Source organism: Gavia stellata, chromosome 5, assembly GCF_030936135.1.
Source record: "Gavia stellata isolate bGavSte3 chromosome 5, bGavSte3.hap2, whole genome shotgun sequence".
Lineage (NCBI taxonomy): Eukaryota > Metazoa > Chordata > Aves > Gaviiformes > Gaviidae > Gavia > Gavia stellata.
The window spans coordinates 6,356,699-6,379,251 of record NC_082598.1 but is presented as its reverse complement, the minus strand read 5'-3'; the positions used below and the strand labels follow the sequence as shown (position 1 = coordinate 6,379,251).

The 22,553-nt window shown below is 49.0% G+C and overlaps 1 protein-coding gene across 1 annotated transcript; it reads left to right on the top strand.

Moving 5' to 3' along the window:
- The first annotated feature begins 5,765 nt into the window (after positions 1 to 5,765).
- RPIA (ribose 5-phosphate isomerase A) lies at positions 5,766 to 21,560 on the top strand. Its single transcript, XM_059817967.1, has 9 exons — positions 5,766 to 5,948; positions 11,407 to 11,467; positions 13,418 to 13,473; positions 16,610 to 16,669; positions 17,286 to 17,350; positions 17,694 to 17,762; positions 18,290 to 18,431; positions 19,673 to 19,772; positions 21,283 to 21,560. The coding sequence occupies exons 1-9, from the start codon at positions 5,766 to 5,768 to the stop codon at positions 21,378 to 21,380; spliced, it is 834 nt and encodes a 277-aa protein (XP_059673950.1). The 3' UTR covers positions 21,381 to 21,560.
- The last annotated feature ends 993 nt before the right edge of the window (positions 21,561 to 22,553 follow it).

Here is a 22,553-nt window from a genome sequence, read left to right as displayed (position 1 = left end):
TTAGCTTTCTGGAATTGCCCTAGTATATAAAGGTTTACTAAAGATGAACGTCAACAGACGAGGGGTCTCCGCAGCCAGCTGTTTCAGAGCTGCTGGGGCACAGTTATCCCTAGAAGACAAGAGCTTCATTGGTTACTAATGGACTGAAATATATCACATCACTGTTAAGTAATCCACCCACACATCTTCCTGCTTCTTTACAAACATAGATCATAAATGTTCAATGAACACTTCTGCATTGTTATTGACATTTTAATCATGTCCATCTAGTAATGGGCCTGTACCATTACTAGGGTTTTCTGGGATTTAGCCTTGCAAGCGATGGATTTCCTCTGATGCGCTTTACTTCCAATAACTACTCTGCTTCTCCTAACTTCTCATTTATACCAACACTTTTTTATTTCCCACTTTCCCCATTTTGGCTATTTATTTTTCATTTTTAATCACTCTCTCCAGTCCACTAATAAAACAGGAATTGTCTCTCTTGATTTTGAAATTGTAGCTCTTTGATCACTCAGTGAACTCTTTTTGAAGAGCCTGTAATTGCCATTTTTAGACTTCTACCTAATTTTTTCTTCCTGCTTGCACTCTTATTTTCTGGTGAGTTGGAAAAATAGCTGTTTTAAAGCACCAGATGTATGCAAAGTCAGGTCATGAACACTGCTCCCCAGACAACCACTGAACTGCAATCCAGAGATTTTTTTATCTTTTTTTTTTTTACTTACTTCATTATAACGAAGTCCGAAAGGGTTTACCTTGTGCCGCATGCCAAACAGCTCATGTCATTTTTAGTAACTTAAATGACATTTTATTATTGTACCCATATGGTCTTGTGCTAATATTTTCTTTATTTCGATAACTCCTCTCTCTTGAGTGTCTACCAGTTCATATGTTTACAAAGAGTAATCAAATTCCTTCTGTTTTGCTAGGCAAACCAAGCCAAAGGCTTTTATTCTTTCCTTACACTTTTGGCTCTCTGCTCCCCCCTTCATCTCACTAGCCCTCCCCTGCACCTGTTCCCATTTAAATTAATCTTTCTTGCATAGCGATGTTTTGAACAGTCATGTTGAAGGGTAACTCTGATATATTTACATTTTAAACTCCATTATATTTATAGACTGTGCAGAAAAACTAGTTCTGTGCCATGCTTTTTACAGTAACTTGCCTCTTGTCCCACTAGTTATTCAAGGGGCTTAGAGACAGATACGTAGTAACCACAGACCCCAGCAAGTTTCTGAATATCGGAATACTTCACAAGCAGACGTGCACTTCTACCTTTGTGCTGGTTCATGAAGGTTTATTACACTTAAGGCAAAACAATAACCGCCTTGTGCAAGTGTCCCTATCACACCCATAAGTATTACCTCATTTTCCTGTATTTCCTCCCACCCCAGATCATCAGTCTTCCAATTGCAGCCTTTTATTTTAGGGGGGCTCTAACAGGTTTCACGAGAGTACACGTTTTCTTCTAGCTCCTCCTAGACTCCTTACCACTGAGGCATAAGGAATAACAATCGTAATCTAAAAGCTCTTACTTTTCTGTTTTGGAAACATCTCTCTAAGGCATGGACGATGTTACTCACAAATCCTTAAGACAAACACGGCAATACAGCCGTATAATTTTCTCTCTGTATTAAACATTTGTGCCAACAAAACCAAACTTCCTGCTTTTTGCAAAGCATGACTCACATTCTCCATTCTGTTTTGACTGACTGACATAAGAGATCTATTTCAATCATATGACTTTAAATCTGACCAGCCATTTATGTGGAAATCAAAGCCTGTTCTTGCAGGATGCATGGATGTTAATAAGAATGGTGTTTTATGTAACTCCACTAAAGATCTGCCTGCTTTTCTTGAACAACTTGCTCTCAGAGCAGCCGGGCGCAGCCGCAAAAGCCCAGCATGCCACCTCGTGGCTGCCCTGGACCAAGGGCCATTCGTAGTCCCCTGCAAAATGATCATTTACAGCCTGCCTTTCCCACCCAGGAAAATTCAGACCATTAAAAAGCTGCGTATCGTGTAGTTCGTATACCAGCACCCCTGCTGATTTCTTTTCACAAGCAGAATAAAACCAAGCAATTCTTCAGCCAACAGATCAAACCGGAGGTGAGCAGTGAAGTAGGTGTTATTCAGAAGAAATGTCACTGAACTGAAGTTTACAGGATAAAAAATTAGGTAGGAAGACTGTAATTGCTGGGACACGACAGGCTCAGAGAGCCACTGCCAACCAGAAAGAGAGTTTATCTGGAAAGACGAGTTAGAGATGCTCAGTCTTCCACTTGGTTTCTCCAGTGTGTTGGTAAAGTTTTACCTTCGTAGGTCTTGTTGGTTTTTAGCTGTTTCTCAAATGAGAGAGACATACAGTTGATTGGATAAACACATCTGACATCCAGAGGCTGCTAGGATTTCACTCAGGTTAGCATGCACTTTTGCAACAGGTTTAAGCTGGGCTGTCTGCCACGGAAGATGATGCTACAGGCTTCCCACTCCCAACTGATTGATCTTGCTGCCTTCCTCAGGAAAGGTCATGGAAAATTGACCTTGATTTTGTTGGTTGCTTTACCTTTCAGAGAAAACAGCTGTCTGCCAACATATGGAAGTAGCAGGAAAACTTGGCAAGCAATGGACTGTAAGGTGGGAACGCTCCTTTTTGGGGACAGTGCTGTCTTAGACCAGAGCAGCTTAAGCCAGTTACAAAACTCCAGAGAGATATTATACGTTAAGTTTGGCTGAGCCAGTTCAACCTCACTCACCTGGCAAGAAGAAACTGATTTTTTTTTGCCCGCGTGGCAAGAGGAATCAGCACAGGGTCAGCGAAATGCCAGAGCCAGCATAAACTCTGTACCCAGGTTGAGAGTGGATGGTGGGTGAAGGGAGTAAAGAGCAGGATCTTCCCTTTTTGTCAATAGCAAGCTGTTATCTCAGCTACTGTGTAATTTCCTAACATGTAATTTCAGCCTCAGATGCAGAATTCAGCACCCAGAATCATGCAGCCACCCTTACCAGTCTGATGGCCCAAGCTACTCCCTTCGTCAGCATGGCATTTCGCTAGGGTTAACACCTTGCAGTTACGACCCTGTTTGATAAGCAAAATGTCTGTTCAAAGCAAGCAGGTTCAGACACCTCCCTCTGTACTGAAGCAGAGAGGATGAGAGCTGGCTGCCAGAGAGGCTTTGGCGCGGGACAAACACAGGCTTGTACAAAAAGACTTTGAGCTGTTTGCAAACAGAGCTGGTTGTTGCTGAAACGTCAAGAAAATCCATTTCTAAAATGTCCAACGCCACCCTTTTGTGCATAGGCAAGGCTCAGCTCACCACAAATGAAAGATTTTCCTGCATTCACTGAAACTGTAACTCACCAGCAGATTCAGATAAATTGCTGTCAGAAAGCCCCATTATCTGTAAGTGGAAACGTTTGTGTTCCTCCAGGCAGACGCACTGCAAGATCTGTTTCAAGCCAAAGCCATCAGCCATTGCTGTGAGGATACAAACAGGTTCATCGCCCCATACTTAACTTCTGAGCTAACACTCCCTGCTCCGGCGGGATTTGAGAGATGCCCACATGTAAGGATGGGCTTCCTGAATCAGTGTAAAACCCCAATGACTGTTTTTTGTTTCAGACAGCAGTCAAACATTTAGGATACTGAAAGGAGTAACCCCAAACCCAGTCAGCTGCTCCTTCGGTTTTACCATTAATGTGTCGTGGAAGAACACAGTACTTAAGTCCGATTCTTTCTGAAATATATATCCCACTAGCTGTGTGTATTTACACTTTAAAATGTGTACCTTGCAGGAAAGATTGTTGCCAGCTAGCAGAAAACAACGAACGGCTGTATGGCAATCACGTGCTGCTCTTAATAGCAAGTCACCTGCTCTGTGCAGAAAGGTAAGGCCTCACCGCACTGAGATAAGCCTGGGTAATGATAATAGAGTCTTTGTTGAAATACCACCCCATTGTTCAAAGACTGGTGTGCCGACCCAGGGAAAACAAAAGGAAACGTTTCTAGCCCTTAAAAATCACAGCAGAATCGCAGAGGTTGGCAACAAAACAAGTCAGTCATGCACAGAATTAAAAAAAAAAAAAAAGCCAACAGCAGCTTTTCTGTTGTGCAAATGAAAAAAAAAAAGATTATTCTCTACGCATTGTGGGCTGACCTTGGAGCGAGTAGTGAGGGGTAAATACCTGCAATTCTCATCCATCTCGGGGAGGGGGGGGGGGGGGTGGGGTCGGGGGGGGGAGGGTGGAGGGGATTGCAGCCTGGAGAGAAACTGAGATGCCTGTGCATGGTCTTAACGTGGCTCCCAGGTGCAGAGGTACTTGAAGGTTGAGCTGCCGCTCTAATATTTTTCAGAAACGGTTTCAGCAGATGCCAACCCAGGATAGAGGAGGAAAAAATACGGCAAAAAAAAAAAGGCTTTATGGGCTCCCTGACAGAAAAAACCTCCATGGGGTTTTATCCTGACCCTCCTGCAGGGTGGGATAAGGACAAGTGAGTGCTGGTTGATTAACGGCGTGGTCTGAGGGCCAGCGTCTTGTGGGATGTGGCTTGATGGGCATGGTGGTGTGTGGTGTGGTGTGGGTTTTTTTTTTTTTTTTAATGGTTGGGCTTGATGATCTAACAGGTCTTTTCCAACCTTAGTGATTCTGTGATTTTGTGATTCTGTCTTTTGCCATGCCCATGTTCCTACTCCCGAGTCCTTCGACACAGCATTGCTCCCAGCTGGGGCAGGTCGTGGCTCGCCAGTCCTGAACCCCCAAGCAGAAAAACTTCAGAGCGAAGTTGGGGTCTGGAACACAAGTCTTATGAGGAGCGGCTGAGGGAGCTGGGGTTGTTCAGCCTGGAGAAGAGGAGGCTGAGGGGAGACCTTATCGCTCTCTACAACTACCTGAAAGGGGGTTGCAGAGAGGTGGGTGTTGGTCTCTTCTCCCAAGTGACTAGTGACAGGACTAGAGGAAATGGCCTCAAGTTGCGCCAGGGGAGGTTCAGGCTGGATATTAGGAAAAAGTTCTTTACTGAGAGAGTAGTGAAACATTGGAATAGGCTGCCCAGGGAGGTGGTAGAGTCACCCTCTCTGGAGGTATTCAAGAAGTGTGTGGATGTGGCATTGTGGGATGTGGCTTGATGGGCATGGTGCTGTGTGGTGTTGGGTGGGTTGGTTTTTGGTGTGTTGTGTGTGGGTGTTTTTTTTTCTTTTTTTTAGGTTGGACTTGATGATCTTACAGGTCTTTTCCAACCTTAGTGATTCTGTGATTCTGTGAGATCATACTACAAAGTTTGAGTAAAAGTCCAAGAAAGGCTCTTCCTTAACACCTCTGGAAGCCCACTCAGAGCTCCAGTAACCCCCCTGAGCTCACCGCATTGCCTGGCGCCGTGCAGGGCCCCCCCGCCACCCTCTCTCCTCCCCCAGCACTTCCAGGTGGAACATTTCCCATTCCTCTGCACTTTACGGGAAAGCCTCAACCCCTCCACCCCTGGCAAACCCGATATATGGGTATACATGCATGTATATACATCGATAACACAAGTTGCCTCGGGGCTGCCGGTCGGGTGGGCGCGGCGGGCGGAGCGGGCACCCGGAGCCGTGCCGTGCCGTGCCGTGCCGTGCCGTGCCGTGCCCGGTCGTGCATTGTGGGAGCTGTAGTTCGCGGCTCGCAGCACTACAAGTCCCAGCCTCCCGGAGGAGGAGGAGGAGGAAGGCAGCCGGCTCGGCCCAGGCCTCCAGCCCGTGCGGGAGAGCCCCCCGGGGGCGGGCCGCGGCGGCATGCGGCTCCCCGGCCGGCTCGGCCCGCTCCGCAGCACGCCCCTGGCTGCCCGGCCGCCGGGGAGGGTCAGAGCGGGGCCGGCGGCGGGGAGGCGCGCCTTCGCCCGCGGGCGGCTTGGCGGCACCATGGCAGAGGAGGCCAAGAGGCTGGCCGCCTGCGCGGCGGTGGACAAGCACGTCCAGGTGAGCCGGCCGGAGCCCAGCCCTGCTCGGGGCACGGGGCGCACGGACCCCCCCGCTGCGCGGAGCGGCCACGGGGGGCAGGGAACGCCCGCTGCACCGAGTGGCCGTGGGGTGCGCGGAGCCTCCCGATACACGGAGTGGCCCCGGGTTGCAGGGACGGACCCCGGGGTGCACGGAGTGGCCGTAGGGAGCAGCGACCCCGCAGTGCACGGAGTGGTCCCGGGGTGCAGGGACCCCCCCCAGTGCACGAGTGGCCATGGGGTGCACGGAGCCTCCCAGTGCACAGACGGGCTTCAGGTTGCACGGACCCCTCCAGTGCATGGAGCAGCCACGGGGTGCACGGACGGGTTGTGGGGTGCACGGACCCCTCGCTCCCCCCCAAAGCACGGACGGACCCGGAGTGCAAGGAGGGACCCCGGGGTGCACGGACGAGCCCCGCTGAGCCTCTTCCTCCTTTGCTTTGGCCTGCGCTCCTTTAGCCTAGAGAGAAGGGAGAAAGCTACTTTTCTCCTCCGGTCTCTGTGCTCGCCCAGCCCACACCTTCCAGGCAGTGGCTCCGTGCTTTGCCCGGCTCAGCACGGTGCACCCCGAGTTTGGGGTAACGTCTTGCACCTCTAAACTTTCACCGTGCACCCTCCTGCAAGCTGGGCTGTGGTGGGAGTTCAGGCTAACGCCATGTCCTGTTCCTTTTATCAAGTCTGGGGTGCTCCGCTGCTGCACCCTATTTCTGAGCACCCAAGCAAGGAGCAACAGCCCCTAATCAGGGGGTCATGTCCTGTCCTCTGCAGGGAGGGAAACACAGCAAAGGGCTTTAATCAACCCCTTGAAGGTCAGATAGGACTGGAGCTGCTTGAGGTTTGGCACAGCCTGATTGTGAACGCCTGGAAGATCAACGGTTAAAGTCACACAGTGGTTTATCACAATGTTTGCTCTGCAAGCCCTTTTGCAACAGCAGTGATGAAACGGTAGAGTCGCTGCCAAGGAGGTAGATGTTAGCAGTCAGGGGCGAAAAAAATTCCTTTTTCCTTCCTGCTCCCCCCTCCCCGCTGGGTTGGTGTCTTGAGGTTCAGTTCCTGATGGCTTCCCTGATGTCCCATAAGTATTTCACTTGTTTTGCAGCCTCTCCTTCCTCTAAGCAATCTGTACCTGCCTGCAGAGAGCACAGCCACATGCTATCTGAAACCTACCCCTCTGCCAGGCCAATGCACTCAAAACCAGTCTGTGGGGTGGGGGAGCCTGGGGGATGGACCGGCAGTTGCATAAAACCCCCCTTTCTTATCCAAAGCAAGCCCCAAAGTTGCACATTGAGGAGTTGCAGGAGGACTTTGTGTCGCAAGGCGTGGAGCTGAGGCACAACCGCTGCTGCGGGTTGTCATGAGCTGGGTGCGCTTTCGATATGAGCTAAAACAGGACTCAATTTTGGACTTTTCCCAGTGAAATAGCAGGACTTTGTGCTGTCTTACGGTCAAGCAAACTTAGAATGATGTTTCTGGCCATGTCCCACCTGATTAAAGTTCAGGGCCTGGGTAGCGAGGCTGATTAAGTAAAATATGCAGCGGCTGGGGTAATATTGCAATGCTTGCCGTGCAAGTTGGCTTGAAGCAACGGTGGAGAAGCAGGTTAGAGTCACCGCCAAGGAGTTAGATGGTCTCAGCTGTCAGAGAAAACCTGTCTCCCCTTCAGCTTGCATTGGGAGGGTGCAGCTGCTGTTTGTAACGGATAGTTTTGTGTTTGGCCGTTAGAGCTGTCGCTGTTAACGGAGAGAGCAACATAATCTCCGAAAGCAAAGCTGCAGATGCAGACTCCCTCCCTTGCACGGCAGGGATGTGTGGGAGATGCCACTGACTTCAGGGTTTAGTTATGCTGGACAAATCTCGTCTGCTTAACTGTGCTGTAAATTGGTGGCACCGGGGGCTTGGTACCAGTACTAGATCAGGCTTCTTTCTTGGCATCCTCCTTCACACCCATCCCAATCTGTGCCAACACAGCAGCTCCTTGTGCAGCCTGCAGCAGACATAAACCTGGGGGTGGGTGGGGGGATTAGGAGAGGAGAACTTTTTTATCTTGATTTTTTTTTAATTAAAGCCAGATTGGTGTGTTTACCCACAGCGCTTGTCCCCGGGCAGCTGTAGGAGTGGAGTTCCCCAGTACTGGAGCGGACACCAAGATGACCAACCTTGGAAGCCGTGGGCTGTGCTGCCGTGATGGCTCGGAGGAGCGGGGCTGGCACGGCTTTAGAGCCGTAAGCTGCTTGGGGAGAGCTGGCTTTGCGTTTATGCAACACCTCCAAAGGCAGGCCCTGTTAGCGTCTCCATTAGGAATGAAAAGATGGGTGATAACTGTAGGTCCTGCTGCCCCGGAGGGCTGAGGATTACCGAGGAAAACTGAGTGCACCCTCAGCAAGTTTGCTGACAATGCCAAGCTGTGTGGTGCGGTCGATACACTGGAGAGAAGGGATGCCATCCAGAGGGACCTTGACAGGCTTGAGAGGTGGGCCCATGTGAACCTCATGAAGTTCAGCAAGGCCAAGTGCAAGGTCCTGCACGTCGGTCAGGGCAATCCCAAGCACAAATATAGGCTGGGTAGAGAATGGACTGAGAGCAGCCTTGAGGAGAAGGACTTGGGGGTGTTGGTTGATGAGAAGCTCAACATGACCTGGCAATGTGCACCTGCAGCCCAGAAAGCCAACCATATCCTGGGCTGTATCAAAAGAAGCATGACCAGCAGGTTGAGGGAGGTGATCCTCCCCTTTTACTCCGCTCTGGTGAGACCCCACCTGCAGTACTGCGTCCAGCTCAGGGGCCCCCAACATAAGCAGGACATGGACCTGTTGGAGGAGTCCAGAGGAGGGCCATGCAGATGATCGGGGGGTTGGGGCACCTCGCCTATGAAACCAGGCTGAGATAGTTGGGGTTGTTCAGCCTGGAGAAGTGAAGGCTCCAGGGAGACCTTATAGCAGCCCTCCAGTACCTGAATGGGTCCTGCAAGAAAGCTGGAGAGGGACTTTTTACAAGGGCGTGTAGTGATAGGACAAGGGGTAATGGATTTAAGCTGAAAAGAGGGTAGAATTAGAATAGATATTAGGAAGAAATTCTTCACTGTGAGGGTGGTGAGACACTGAAATGGGTTGCCCAGAGAAGTTGTGGATGCCCCAACCCTGGAAGTGTTCAAGGCCATGTTGGATGGGACTTTGAGCAACCTGGTCTAGGGGAAGGTGTCCCTGCCCATGGCAGGGTTTTGGACTAGATGATCTTTAAGGTCCCTTCCAACGCAAACCATTCTATGAAACTTTGGGCTTTGCACTGTATTTATCTCCTGCTCTTTGCCCACATAAATGCTAGTCTTGGAAACTTACGTTGGACCAGCCAGCCTGTGTGGTGCTGCTGACAGCCATTTGATATGCGCTGCCTTGTCGGCATCTCCAACATCAGACAGCGTCTCTTGACCCCCAGGTTAGCTGAGACAATGCTCTGGTCACTGCTGACTCTGCTCCTGGAGTCCGTGTGTGGATCCTCAGCTGTGCTGTGGCTCAGTGCCTTGGTTTTATTTGCTGGAGTTTTAGTAAACAACCTGAAATGTCTTTTTTTTTGCATGGGGTGCTGCTCCTCAGTGCTGTGAGCTGGACCTGCCCCTTGCACACTGACCTTGTGCTCTGCTTCTCGCCCCTGTTTTTAAAAGTGGATGGGTTTTGGCTGGTTTTGCCCCTGATCTGGCTGGGGTTGGAGCTGAGGAGAGAGAGGTGGGAGCCACAGTAAGGCAGGGGTTGTGACAGCACCAGTTTAGACTGGCTTAAACTGTTTTGATGGGAAACCCACTTAGTCCAAGGTCTTGCCACTGCCTAAAGGAGGGTGCTTCACCCCTCATCACTGATAAATGCTCTTCCCACTTCATTACAGTGGAGTGGCTGATGCTGAGGCTTTCCCCATCCCTTTAGAGCATCCAGCTGCTCCAAGAAGCTGTCCCACCCTGTAGAAATGAGGGCAAAGAGAAGAAACTGCCTCTTCCCAGGTCGAAACAAGTCTTTTGGGAACACCATTACTGCCTGTGTTCTGCCAGCCTCCACGTAGCTTTGCTTGCCCCTTCCTTGGCTGGCTGCGCTTGGCTCTGCCTGGCAGGCAGGTGAAACTGAGAAACCTTGGGAGCTATCGGGTTTCTGTTGCAGGCGTGCAGCTGCGATCTGTTGCTTTCCCCATCTTTTGCAGAGTCACAGTGGTTAGTGAGGGCTGGGATATAAGCCGAATCTCTGGTTGTGTGCTGGGTTTTGGAGAACTTTTGGTTTTTTTAAGCTTTTAACCTGCGGAAGCTGGGGAAATCATTAATCCTAGGCAACCGTGACCTGCCTTGAGCTCCCCCTTTCCAGGCAAGCTTACATGCCAGTATGATTTAAGCTGGTTGAAATGCTGCAGGTGTGGGTTTTTCCTCAGCTGCTGAACTCTGGATTTGCTGCACATGGACATTGGACAGGTCTGGAGCTCTTTCTCCAACAGCTCTGTGCCTGCATCTCTGGCTCCCTTCAAGTCTTTCTCATCTGAAGTCTCCATAGGGATATTGGGCCTCCTTAAGTCAATTTAAGCTTTGGATCCCATCCAAAGAAGGGGAAGTATGTTGAAAATTGGAAGTGTGTAAGAGGCTGCAGGTAGCTCTCAGTGGGTGGGAGATTGAGCTGATAATAAACAGATTTACACTGCAGAGCATCCTTTTGCAGAGGTAACACAATTGCACTCATCCACCCTCAGCCTGCAGCACCATTCAGAAGCGTGTTTGTGTTATGGATGAGATGGTAGTGATCCTTCTTAAACCAGACCATAAGCAGAGAAAGTCCAGGGCTGAGCTGTGGTTAAAATGTGATCCTCTTCAGCATATGCTGCCAGGCTCACCCGTCTTTCAGGTGTCTTGCTGAACTCTCACATAGGCAGTTGTATACTGTTTTGGAGGGCGGTTTTTATTAGACTCAGGAACAGCTGCTGTGTTCTTTGCTGTGGCTGCTGGTGCATCCATACTGTTTACTAACAATACCATTGGCAGCATACCCATGCTTTTACTGTGTGGCTTCCTTGGGAGATGTTATCTTGAGGTTGTTTCAGCTTCTTCCTCTGTGGTATTGTCTGAAACTCCCAGCTTTCCGGCAGCAGAGCGTGCATGGAGTGCCAGCAACCAGCAATGAGTGTGCATTGAACACCCTGAGAGTCAGCCTGTGGTGGTATTTAGCAAGCATGTGTCCTTTAAGGAGAGGGCAAGTTGCTTAAAATCCCTTAGCCGCAGAGAGTGGTCATGCCCTCGCTGGCGCAGTGTGTTCCCGTCCTTGCCGGCAGCATGCTAAGACGTTGTGTGTCGGCATGCATCTCTGGGCAAGGTTCCCCTTGCATGTCTTTATCACGTCGAGTCTACTGGGAAAAGCAGACAGCCCTTGTGCTGAGCCCCCAGTAACAGTTCTCCTCTGTCTCTCTTTGATTTGCAGAACAATCAAGTTCTTGGGATTGGAAGCGGTTCTACAATTGTCCATGCAGTGCATCGATTAGGTAGGATGTTCCCCTTCACATCCCTCCTGCTGCAGAAAGTCCCCTTGTCCAGCTGTCCCAACTACTTGAAAAACCAGCTAAATCGTCTGGATGCTCACTTAGAGCTGATGTGTCAGGTCTGTTCATTGACTGCTGTCTCCTCCTTGAAGCTGAAAACTGGGTCTTGTGCTCCAAATTTATTGCATAGGGAGTCCTGAGGAGGTAATGATTTGCCACCTGTTCTCCCCATACAGCCAGGCAAAGCACTTTACTGGCACCCACCACAAACTGGAGCTAAATCCCTCTGTTTCCTTCCAGCTCTGCCCAGTCCTAACTTGCTTCGTGGCTTTGGGCCATGCAGCTGCTCTGCTTCCGTTAACCCATTTGTATGCGGCTGACTTGTATGCTGCTTGCTCACATCCACATTATTCACACTGAGGGTCCTGCTGAGGTGTAATGAAAATAGGGAATGTGAAATCCTGCTGCATTTTTTTTTTTTTTAATACTCTACAGCTAGGTTTATCTGTTTGCCCCAGGTGCAAGTATTGTCAAGGTGTGATTCAGAAAATTTCAGCAAAATACTGAAGCAAGGCAAATGCATTTTTGCAAAGTGAATGTGAGGGTAATTATCGTCACGCCTCATTACAGAGGGTGCAGAGGTTTAAAGTTTCCTTTGCGGGGCACTTTCAGCCCTAGGGCATATCTGCTTGTGGAGGTGCTGTACCTAGTCCTGCTTTGCTGTCCTTGGATGCAAAACAGAGCAGCCATGCGTGATGGGTCTGGAGTACAGCATCAGCCCTCTTGTTCATGGGAAGCTTGCTTGGACACAGAGTGGGACTCCCATTCAGAAGCAGAATTCAGTGAATCTCACCTGGGTGCTTCCGTGTTGCTGGGAATTCTCCGTGTGACCCTCAGCTCCCTTGGGCAGAGCTGTCCCCAGCCCACTGCGGGTGAGCGGGGCTGAGGTCTGAGCACAGCGCAGTGCTTTGCTTCTCAAGGAAACAGCAGAGATGGTGCTGTGCCTGCCCCTTGGCACTCACCTAGCCCCAGGCTGTGTGTGCAATACGCTTATTTGTCTGGGAGCTGCGGTTCAGCTTTCTGGGGTTGGCTCATATTGCAACCACTCCCGACTCTAACACAGAATCGGTCTCTAAATAAATGGATATAGTATTTAAAGTGGAGTGCCTGTTTCAGGCTGCAAAGTCTGACTTTTCATGTCTACTGAATGCATTAGCACTGGGATGTGGGTTGTAACAACATACAGCCTTATGTATCGCATCTTCAGTCCTTCCAGCAGCAACATTACCTTGAAGCATGTAGCCCATGTGCTTGCTCTGGTGCAAGAGCTGTTGCTGACTCTTGGGCTGTTGGCTTATGCCTAAGTATTGTAATTACTAAGATATCATTATGGATAAAATGTTATTTTAGTAATAGATTTTAGTCATTTGAGGTTAACTTGAGGGAGGAAATATCTCCTTCCATTTAATGGAATACTGTATTTTATTAGTCCTCTCCCTGCTATATATTTAAATGTTCTATAATAAATGGATGTGATGTCCCCAAGGCAACAAGCCAGAAAACCTTTTAGACAGCTGCTGAAGCTTTCTGTTTACAAGGAGCACAGCAAAACTTGTCTAATGGAGTGAGAGAGGGGAGTGGAGCTAATTTCCCAGGTGATGATTTGCTCACGAGGCTCCTCTGCGGCTGGAGACACAAAGGTTAATGGCTCATAGTGTCTTGGGCTGAGCCAGGGTGGGTGTTTAAACATTTCTGACTGTAGAAACTGAGCCTTAGCCTATGCAGGGTGGCACCTGTTTGCATTTTGAGCGTGACTGAGTTATTTGCAAGCCAAGCAAGTAATTGCAGTGATTCAAAGGGGCTGCTCTGAACTGAGACTTCTTAAAGCGAAAGCTGGTGTATTTTTTTCCTTCTGCAACAAACAAACCGAGGCTTCTGGGTTTTTTCCTACAGCTGAGCGGGTTAAACAGGAGAACCTGACAATTGTCTGCATCCCTACGTCTTTTCAGGTAAGCGCTTTCCTCCTTTGCTTTCTGCTAGTCCAAACATTCACGCAGGAGATCTTCTCTTTGGCTGCGGGAGGCAACCATGCCGCTCTCCGGACTGGCTCACTGTGGTGTGAGTTAACCAAAAGCACCAGTGAAAGCAGCCGTGCTGCAGCCTGCAGATGGACCTCATGAAGCCGGCAGTGATGGTGCTGTGTTACCCTGACCTGAGCTGCAGGGATGCCGTGGTACTGGGAGGCGTGTTTCAAACCAGTGTGGTGATGCTGGTTTTGTCAGTGTTGGTGCGTGGCTTGATCTGGATCCTGCTTGCAGAAAAATGCTGTTCAGTGGTGAACCAGACTCATAATGCCAAACTCATTGGAGACACTTAGTCTCCTTTGATTCCGTATCAAGCCCTGAAAGCTGTAAAAATCACTCTGCAAACAATAATAGCAAGCTCATGTGTTTTCAGGAGGAACTTGAAATGCATCAACTGGCTTTTATAAGAAATTGCAGAAGAGAAATCAGCTTAATCTTTCCTTTGCTGTGCAGCTTTTGCAGGGATTGTTTCACGCCAAGCTAGCCATTGAGAGGTCTGCGGGGAGAGGGAGAACATGGCTTGGTGGTGAAACGCAGAGCTACTGGGGAAGCTTCTGAGCTGCTTCCACGCCTTCAGGCAACTGGCCTTCGTCTCTCTGCCTCTATTCCCTGAGGTGGGAATATGCTGCAGAGTAGCAGCTGTCACCCTGTCCCCTTCGGGCAGGGAGAAGTGACATGATGGGGACCACCTGTGGGGTTTTTGAGGCTGGGTGGCAATGCCCCGGTCTAGGAATTGGGCATATGTCCTCATGGTCTTGGTGTGGACCTTGGGATTGTACTTTTGTCACAACTTTTTCACTCTGAGGGCAATCAAGCAGTGAGGCAGGCTGCCCAGAGGGGCTGTGCAGAGTCCGTCCTTGGAGGTTTTCAAGACCTGAGTGGGTAAAGCCCAGAGCAACCTGGTAGCTGACCCTGCTTTGACCTGGAGGTTGGATAGAGACCAACCTGAATGATGCTAAAACCCTATGAAAACTTAACATCCTCTTACCCTGCAGATGTTCTTTAAGTGTGAGTGTGGGGCGATGGGACTCTCTCTTTTCCCAGCTGTTGCAAACAACCAGTGGCCAACTGGGATATAATACACACTGCTGCAAATGGCAGAAAGTAAACACTAGATATTTTTGTTTAACCTATATCGGTACTTCTGTTGCATAAATACGCTGTAGTGACAGTCTGTCTTTGATCTGTCTAAAATGATCCCCATCCTGAGGCACCATGTCCCATTTGAACCTAGGAAAGCTCCTCTGAGTTCAGTCGTTAGGTCTTACAGAAAATGGTTATAAAACTCTCGTGGTGAACATGTGCTGGAGCCTGCCCTGCCTTGAAATGTTGGGATAGGTCATGTAACCCTATGGAGTTTCTTACCAGTAAAACAAGGTTGCTGTTAAAGGGAAGACAAAGATCGTATGCCTGCATGAGCCAAAATCCCCGAGACATGGGACTGCCTTGTATCTTTTGCAGTCTCTTAGACCTCAACTAATTCCGGGTGAAGCATTCCCAGGTCAGCAAAACAGCATCTTATTTTCGCTACGTACAGGTGTAAATGGCTGCCTGAGGTCACTGGCAAGGAAGAATTGGTTTCAGTGGGCTTTTATTCTCCTCCCTTCCCTGTTGTCAGGTTGGGTTATTCCATCACCATCAGTAAAGCTAGAGCCAGGGTAAGTATCTGTCCCTTGGCTTTTGTGTTGTTTCTTCTTTCCACCCGGATGTGTGCCGAGAGCACGGAGTGAGACCGTTCTTGGCAAGTGCTGCGCAGTTACTGCCGCTTTCCCCCAGTTGCGGGAGCTCTGCTTTTGATTCCTGCTGGTCTGCTCCCATCACCTTGCAGGCAGAGAGCCTGAAGAGAGCCACCTCGTTTCCACACTGCTGACTCTAAGCCTGTTCAGGGTCTGGCCTCCATGTGCAGCATAGTGTTTTTCAACGCTTTCAGTTCCCAGATCCCTGAAACCTCTTTACACGGACACCATGTAACAAATGTAAACCCACTGATTTTTATTCTTTTAATTTTGTGAGTCCTTAGGGCAATTCTAATGCACATATCAAGAGCCCACAGCCCATGGGGGTTAAAACTGCATGCTATGAAATGCCTCGATAAATGATTCAAATCATATCTCATTGTCAGGAGTACCACCTGCTAGTTCTTCTTAATGTTTCTGGGATGCCAGTACATGTGACTGATGCACTTTGTTAGCGTTAGTGGGTAAAATTCAGGGGAATCAGTTGATCCAGGCTATCGCACTGGGGTTTGTTGGACTAGCTACAGCATGGTAGGCAGTTCAGGCTTGAGCAGAGGCCATGCAAGGAGGGAGTCTCACTCAGGTGATGATTTGTAACACAGAAAATTCAACCAGTTCAAGGTTCTCTGAGCTTGAATGCCTGTTTAAACTGATGGACCGAGTGGAGGGTAACTCTGGGTGCTCTGAGTTGTATTGCCACTAGAGGGAAATACACAGCCACTTCAGGAGATCAGAACCACCAAACAGCTGTTTCAGGAGGCTTCCCACACTTTTTCCATGAGTTGTACTTTTCTTTTTTGCTTTTTAGTTTGCCTCTTTCCAATATGAAAAATATTCTCATTGTTAGTCCTGTATTGCTATGGTGTAAATATTTCATTTTCTTGCTCCCATTTTTCAGTCAAAGGAAGTCAGAGGGGCTGGATAGGTGCAGGGAGAATGATGCCCAAGCTGAAACAACACAGGACTCGGAAATCCCGTATCTGCTGTAATGCTTAGATACAAGTGATTCCCACCAAGCTGAGGGGGCCTCCTGCTATTTAGTACACAGAGACCTGAACCCAGGAGTCCTGTTGCACCATCTGAGCATTTTAGTTCAAATCAGCAGCAGGGTTTTCTTTTGATTAAAATAATCTGATCTGGAAGCATATTTTTTTCCTTGCTGTGCGTTCCTGCTGCCAGCTGCAGCCTCTCCACCAGCTCAGGGTGAAGCGGTGGAGCTCTCCCAGGGAGACTCCATCCTTGCCGCAGCCAGGGGAATGACACCATGAGTCTGTTTTCCTTTCCTGCCTCCAGTAAACGGTATTTGCTGTCTTCTTGGTGCACAGGCCCGTCAGCTGATCCTGCAGAACGGCTTAACACTAAGTGACTTGGACCGACATCCAGAGGTAAGTGGGACCGCAGAGATGAGTCCTCACCCGACCTTCCTTCAACCTGGTCCTTCATAAAGCGTCAGGCTCCTTTGTCCTCTCCTGAGGAGAAGAGTTTAGGCATCCATGCTGCTGAACATGAGCGAGAACTAGCTTAGTTTATTTTTTTTTCCCCAAGCCTTAGTCTTGTCTTAGTGCTTGTCCCTTTAGATGGCAAGTAGGCTGCTGAGTTGTGTTTCCTCCAGGTGTTTGGCACCTCTTCCAGGCTGAGGCTTGCTGGCCTGAGATGGGGATACAGCGTTGCTGAGGTGTTGTGACCAAGATTTTCCCCAGGAGCCTCCCACCCCTTAGCTGACAACACTAGAGGCTAAAGTGATGTGCCTTGAGAAGGCCAGCAGTTGGTTTTGGTTTTTCTTTCTCCTGCTATCACATGCCTGTGGTTTAGCTGGGGCTGGTATCCTTGGGTGGCTGATCAGATGCTCATCTCTGGTCAGGCTGGCATCAAGGCGGTCTCAGCTTTAGCGACATTTCTGGCTGCTGCTTGGGACCTGACACCCTCCTGAGCTGCGCCCAGAGCAGCGCCTTGACGCTGCATGGGAGAGGTTTCTACACCAAGTTTCTCCTCTTCTTACAGCTTGATGTTGCCATCGATGGAGCAGATGAAGTGGACTCTGACCTCAACCTTATCAAAGGTGGCGGGTGAGCCTTGCTGTCCATCTGTCTGTGTGTGGTGCTGGTGACAGGTGGCCTCTGAGCATTCTTTTCTGGCTGTGGATGTCTCTAGGGTGGGCTGGAGAGGCTGAAGGGATCCTCTGCAGGGCCGTGTGTGCACCTGCAGAGGGAGATGGCTCCTGACCGAGAGCGTGCGCAAGGGACAAAGGGGATAATGTGATGGGGCAGGGGAAGGAGTCCTGGCATGGGGCAACAGCAGCACCAAAACCAGCAAGAACATGATGGAGGTGACTGGACTTTAGGACCATCAGGCACACTGAAAAGCAGTCTGTTTTCTGATTTTTATATTTTTTTTTCTTCCCCTTTGCAGTGGTTGCTTGACGCAGGAGAAGATAGTTGCAGGATACGCAAAATGCTTCATCGTTATTGCTGATTACAGGTAAAAATATTACTATTCATTATAACTCTCTGTCCCGTGGGAGGATTCGGATGATCCTGTGTTAGGCCATTTTTGTCCTTCCAGTGGGTCAGGGGAGCAGGAATAGGTGGAAATGAGCCTGACTCCCAGTGCTTCAGCAATTCAGTTTGGCTTTTTTTCTTAATATTCCACTCAGCAAGCCTGCTTAGGAGTCAGCAGAGCTTGTGGGGAAATGGCTGCTCTGCTCTCTGAGCTCAGTGATTGTCAGCGTGGAATAAATTTCCCCTTCTGTACATACAGCCGCAGGGCTGTGGAAATAACAACTCGTGTCCTGCTTGTCCAAAACATGTCAAAACAGGGCTTATGAGTGAATAGAGCATCACACGTTAAAGTGCTTCTTCCTATACGTGTGCACATGTGAACTGATCGCTGTGCCCTCCAGGGCCTTATGCCTGAGGGGTTTGCAAGATAATGTGATAAGTGCGTTATGTTAATGGTGTTAGCAATGCAATGTCTGAACCTAATCCCACCTCAAACTGTGTCCTCAGGAAAAAATCAAAGAGCCTTGGGGAGCAGTGGAAGAAGGGAATTCCTATTGAAGTCATCCCCATGGCTTATGTCCCTGTCACCAGAGCCCTGACCAAAAACTTTGGAGGTGCTGCGGAGCTGCGTATGGCTGTTAGCAAAGCGGTATGTGTCCCTGCTCGGCTCTGCTTCCGCAGAGAAGCCACCTGAACGTGGCCAAACGAAGGACCAGGGGTCTGGCCTTTCATCTAATCGAATCTGGGCTTTCACTCCCGCGAGTGGCATCTTGTGTAATTCCTCCTAATTATACCTTGGTTAATGAACTATCTGTTTAGGTGTTCAGGCTGCTCATGGAAAGCCTCTCTGGCTTATGTCTCCTAAAGCAAGCATCCCTGAGCAGGGAGGGGAGGGATTGCCAGCCCAGATCTGACCCGCTGCTCTGCGGGGATGTTGGGGAGCTGGAGGGCAGTCTGCGCTGCCAAAGAGGGTCTGAAGTTGGGGGGGCAGCTCACGCTCCACCCCAGGCTCCTTTGTACTACACAGAGCCAGACTAAATTAAAACTGAAGATGCTTTGTCTCCGCTGCTGCTGCTGTACTATCTTGACGTGGGCAGCGGGGCTTTGCCAGCCGACATCGCCTGGCAAGGGAAAAGGAGGACTGTCTGCAGTAACGGCTGGAGTTAACGCCTGAAGGCTGAACACTTGTTTTTAATGTCTCTAATCCCAAGAGGCTGTAGGGACTGCATTTGGGTGCCTGAAAAGAGCAAACCAGTTGTTCTCTGTGAAGTTGAGACCAGCCTTGCTCGGGGAATGCACATCGGTGCTGCTCCAGCACGAGCCGTGTCCTCGGAGGATGCTGGTCCCTCCTGGCACGTGTGGTTGCATGCCCTGCTCAGTGCTGCCGAAGTGCTTTGTGCTCAGCTGTCTCTGCTCTCTTGAAAGGACCCAATTTTTCCTTCTCTTGGGCTTGAAAGAGTGCTGGGCATGTCTGGGATGCTGAAGGCCAGCAATTCTTCAACTCCAAAACCTCCCCATGGCATCCAGCAGCACGCTCTTACCACTGGGCCGGAGGGGTCTTATTTTGGCTTCAGTTGCCTGTAGTAGCCCTTTTTAGGACATTAATGTAGTTTTACTCTTGTGATAAGGATCCCCTGTTGCAGTGATGAAATTGCATCGTTTCCCGCTTCTGCATGATTATCAGTATGCAGGAGAATGAGGAACGAGCAGTTGCCTTGCGTGATGGTTTTACTTACAGGCTTATTGTGGACTTCCCTGATTTACTTGAATGATGTCTCTCTCTAAACTGTTGCAGCAGGGCTGGCTGGTCCTGGTGAGAGGCTGTGACAGTCCCTGGCTGAGCTTGGTAGACAAGGAGCTCTCAGTGTGACAAATGTGTTTGATTCCCAGGGCCCTGTGGTGACAGACAACGGGAACTTCATCCTGGACTGGAAGTTTGACAAGGTTCATGAATGGAGTGAAGTGAACACTGCTATAAAAATGATACCAGGTAATGTCTGTGATTTTTTTTTAAAAAAGCAAAAGCTAGCTAAGGCTTGACCTGTGCAAGATAACCCTGACCATGGGAGCTCTCCCCTGGATAGGAGGAAATGTGTGTGCGTGTTTACTGCCATCTCATGAGTCTCTACATTTGTTTCTACTTCAGAGGTCTATCAGGTGAATTAGTGTGACTGTACCCAAGTGGCATGCCCATATGGTGGTGAAAACCTGGGGCAATGCCGACTTCTGACACTGTTTTCCATTAGCCACACCAATCCTGTGTTCTTCCTTACTCTCCTTGTGCCCATTTAGAGAGAGGCTTTTAATGGAAACACTGTTGGACTCTGGAAGGAGGGTTTGCACTGGTATTTTCCAGAAGCTGCTTTCAGTTCTGCATCCTGTTACTGTTGTGTGGTCCTACAGGCTCACCTTGCTGTGAGGGTGCAGCGTATCCTAGCTATCGCTGTAGCTATTGCTGTACAAGAGACAAGCAGTGGCTGATCGCACTGTTTGCAAACAAAACAGCCTCTCTGCAAGATCTCCGGCCTTGGATGAGACCTGCTGCCCAGACCAGAGCTGCTTCTGGATGATCCAGATCAACTGCTAGGATGCTACCTCTGCCTTGGCTTGTTCCGGTGTCTTTGCTGTCTGAATAATTTCCTGGCACTTGCTCGCAGCCAGCAGTAGATGGCAGGTTCAGACCTTTTGCAGGAGCAGATCTAAATGAACCAGTTACCGATCTAAATGAAACGATGACCGCTGTTGGTCTGGGCTGTCCCTGGTGCAGCGCTCTGTATCCTAATGCAGTTGCTGCTCAGAAATGGACCTGCTAAGGGGAAGAGAGCATCTTCCCTACCCAGAAGTGGATGAGCTGAACTGTTAAAGCCTAAATACAGTGGTGATAGCAGGGCTCTGGCCACCTTGCGCTTGTGGTAGCCCTTGTTCTCCATTTCTTTGCACCTTTCTGGCCTCTGGCTGTGGATCAGTGATCACTGTGAAGCTAGGAGCACCCCATAATTAAATGCAACCAAAAGTACATTTGCAAATGGGCTACAATTTGAAGAGGTATATCAGATCTGCTGAGTCTTAACACTTGAACGAGTGTTATCCAGGTGTTCTCTAACAGGATCATTTTTTAGATGTGTTTAAAGGCAAAGTGAGTAAGCCTGTGGCTGCATGTAGCTTCCTCTTGTTCCCGCGGGTCTTCAGATGGCTGAAAATGCTGTGCTCGTGATTGTGTTAGTGTAATGGTGGTGGCTGGGCTGGTGTGAACATTGCGGGGAACTTTGGGAGTTGTTTCTACTCTCTGGGGAGAGTTTCCTTTGGGGGTGGCTGCATGGAAAAGACTTCCCGGATGCTCCCTGTATGGCTGATGCACCATCACCCACGTTGGACACCTCTGTCCAAACGTCTGGTGGAGGCATTAGCACCTTTTAATGAACAAAAACATGGTCAGAGCAGATGATTTAAGCAATGGGGTGGCTCTGGCATTAACCAGCACATGAACTCTTGTTCTGCAGGTGTGGTGGAGACAGGACTCTTCATTGACATGGCAGAGGTGGTGTACTTCGGCATGGAGGACGGCTCGGTCAGCGTGCGGGAGAAGCAGCCTCGCTGATGCTGGCGCACTGCCTGCTCTGCTTCGCCTTTGGCCAGTTTGATTCAGCTGTTGTAACGGTGCCAACCTGACGTTTTGCCTTAACGAGCAGCGGTTATTGCAGAAGACGGATGGGAAGTTGATCAGAATCCGCTGACGTGATACTGAATGTCTTTTTTTAAAAAAACAAAAAAAATTATACTCTATTTCTATATATATATATTTTTACTTTACAGGAATGTTGTCTTTTTTTAAAGAATCATTTAAACAAATTGCTTTAACGTTTTTATTTTCTAAGAAATACTTACCAAAAAGAATACTCCTTGTTTTGTGTTTTCGGGTTTATTTTTTCTTTTTTTGAACAGAACTTGAACCCTTCTGGTTGCTTGTAGTGCTTAGTGATTGAGGTCAGAAACACAATCCTAACGCATCTTTCCTAACCACCCTGGCTGGGAGGGTGATGCAGGTAACAGGAGCACATCCAGTCGGGACCTGCTGATGCCTTATTTGGAACCTTTTTGGTTCGGTATTTTATGCCTTTTAATTTTCTATACCACTGTTTTTTAATAGTTCAGGATGTCTAGTTGTCCTCTGTGCACATGACAATTCTCTGAGCCTAGGGTGGTCTCTACATCCCTCTGCCTGGGACATTATTAAGGGCCTTTTAGGAGATGTCGTTTGGAGATGTTCGTCCTTTGAGCCAAATTCTGCTCTCCGTTAATTCAGTACCTCTGATTAAAGTCTGTTCCTGTAGCCAGAGATGTTTGGGACTTTGCCCTTGTAAACAGAGAGCAGAACTGGGTCCTTGATGAAGTTTACAGAATTGTATTTGAGCAGCTTAGGGCAGCATGGAATACTGTTCAATGGCAAATTATTTGATTTGGAATGAAGGTTAATTATCACCCCTCGCAGCTGGTTGATTTGTGGAAGGATAGAGCAGAATGCACAGGAAAACTGAGTCTTCCTGCCTCTATTTTCTACATGTAGCAGGACAGAGACACTCATTCAATATCTTGTTCTCAGTGTATAGGTGCTTTGCATGGTTCTGGTGTCAAAATGCAAGCCCTCTCTTTGTGTTGTAGACACTGAAATAAAGAGCTGTTATACCAGATTCGGTGGTAGTTTGGTTCTTAAAGTAACTATTTGGTGGACAACAGGGCAGATCGTCGTCAGACTTTCTGCTGTAGTTTTCCC

Bases quoted from the DNA above. Each gene is read 5' to 3' on its own strand.
- RPIA (XM_059817967.1), top strand. From the start codon at position 5,766: ATGCGGCTCCCCGGCCGGCTCGGCCCGCTCCGCAGCACGCCCCTGGCT. The intron at 5,949-11,406 runs GTGAGCCGGCCG...TTTGATTTGCAG, and splicing joins CGGTGGACAAGCACGTCCAG to AACAATCAAGTTCTTGGGAT. The intron at 19,773-21,282 runs GTAATGTCTGTG...CTTGTTCTGCAG, and splicing joins TGCTATAAAAATGATACCAG to GTGTGGTGGAGACAGGACTC.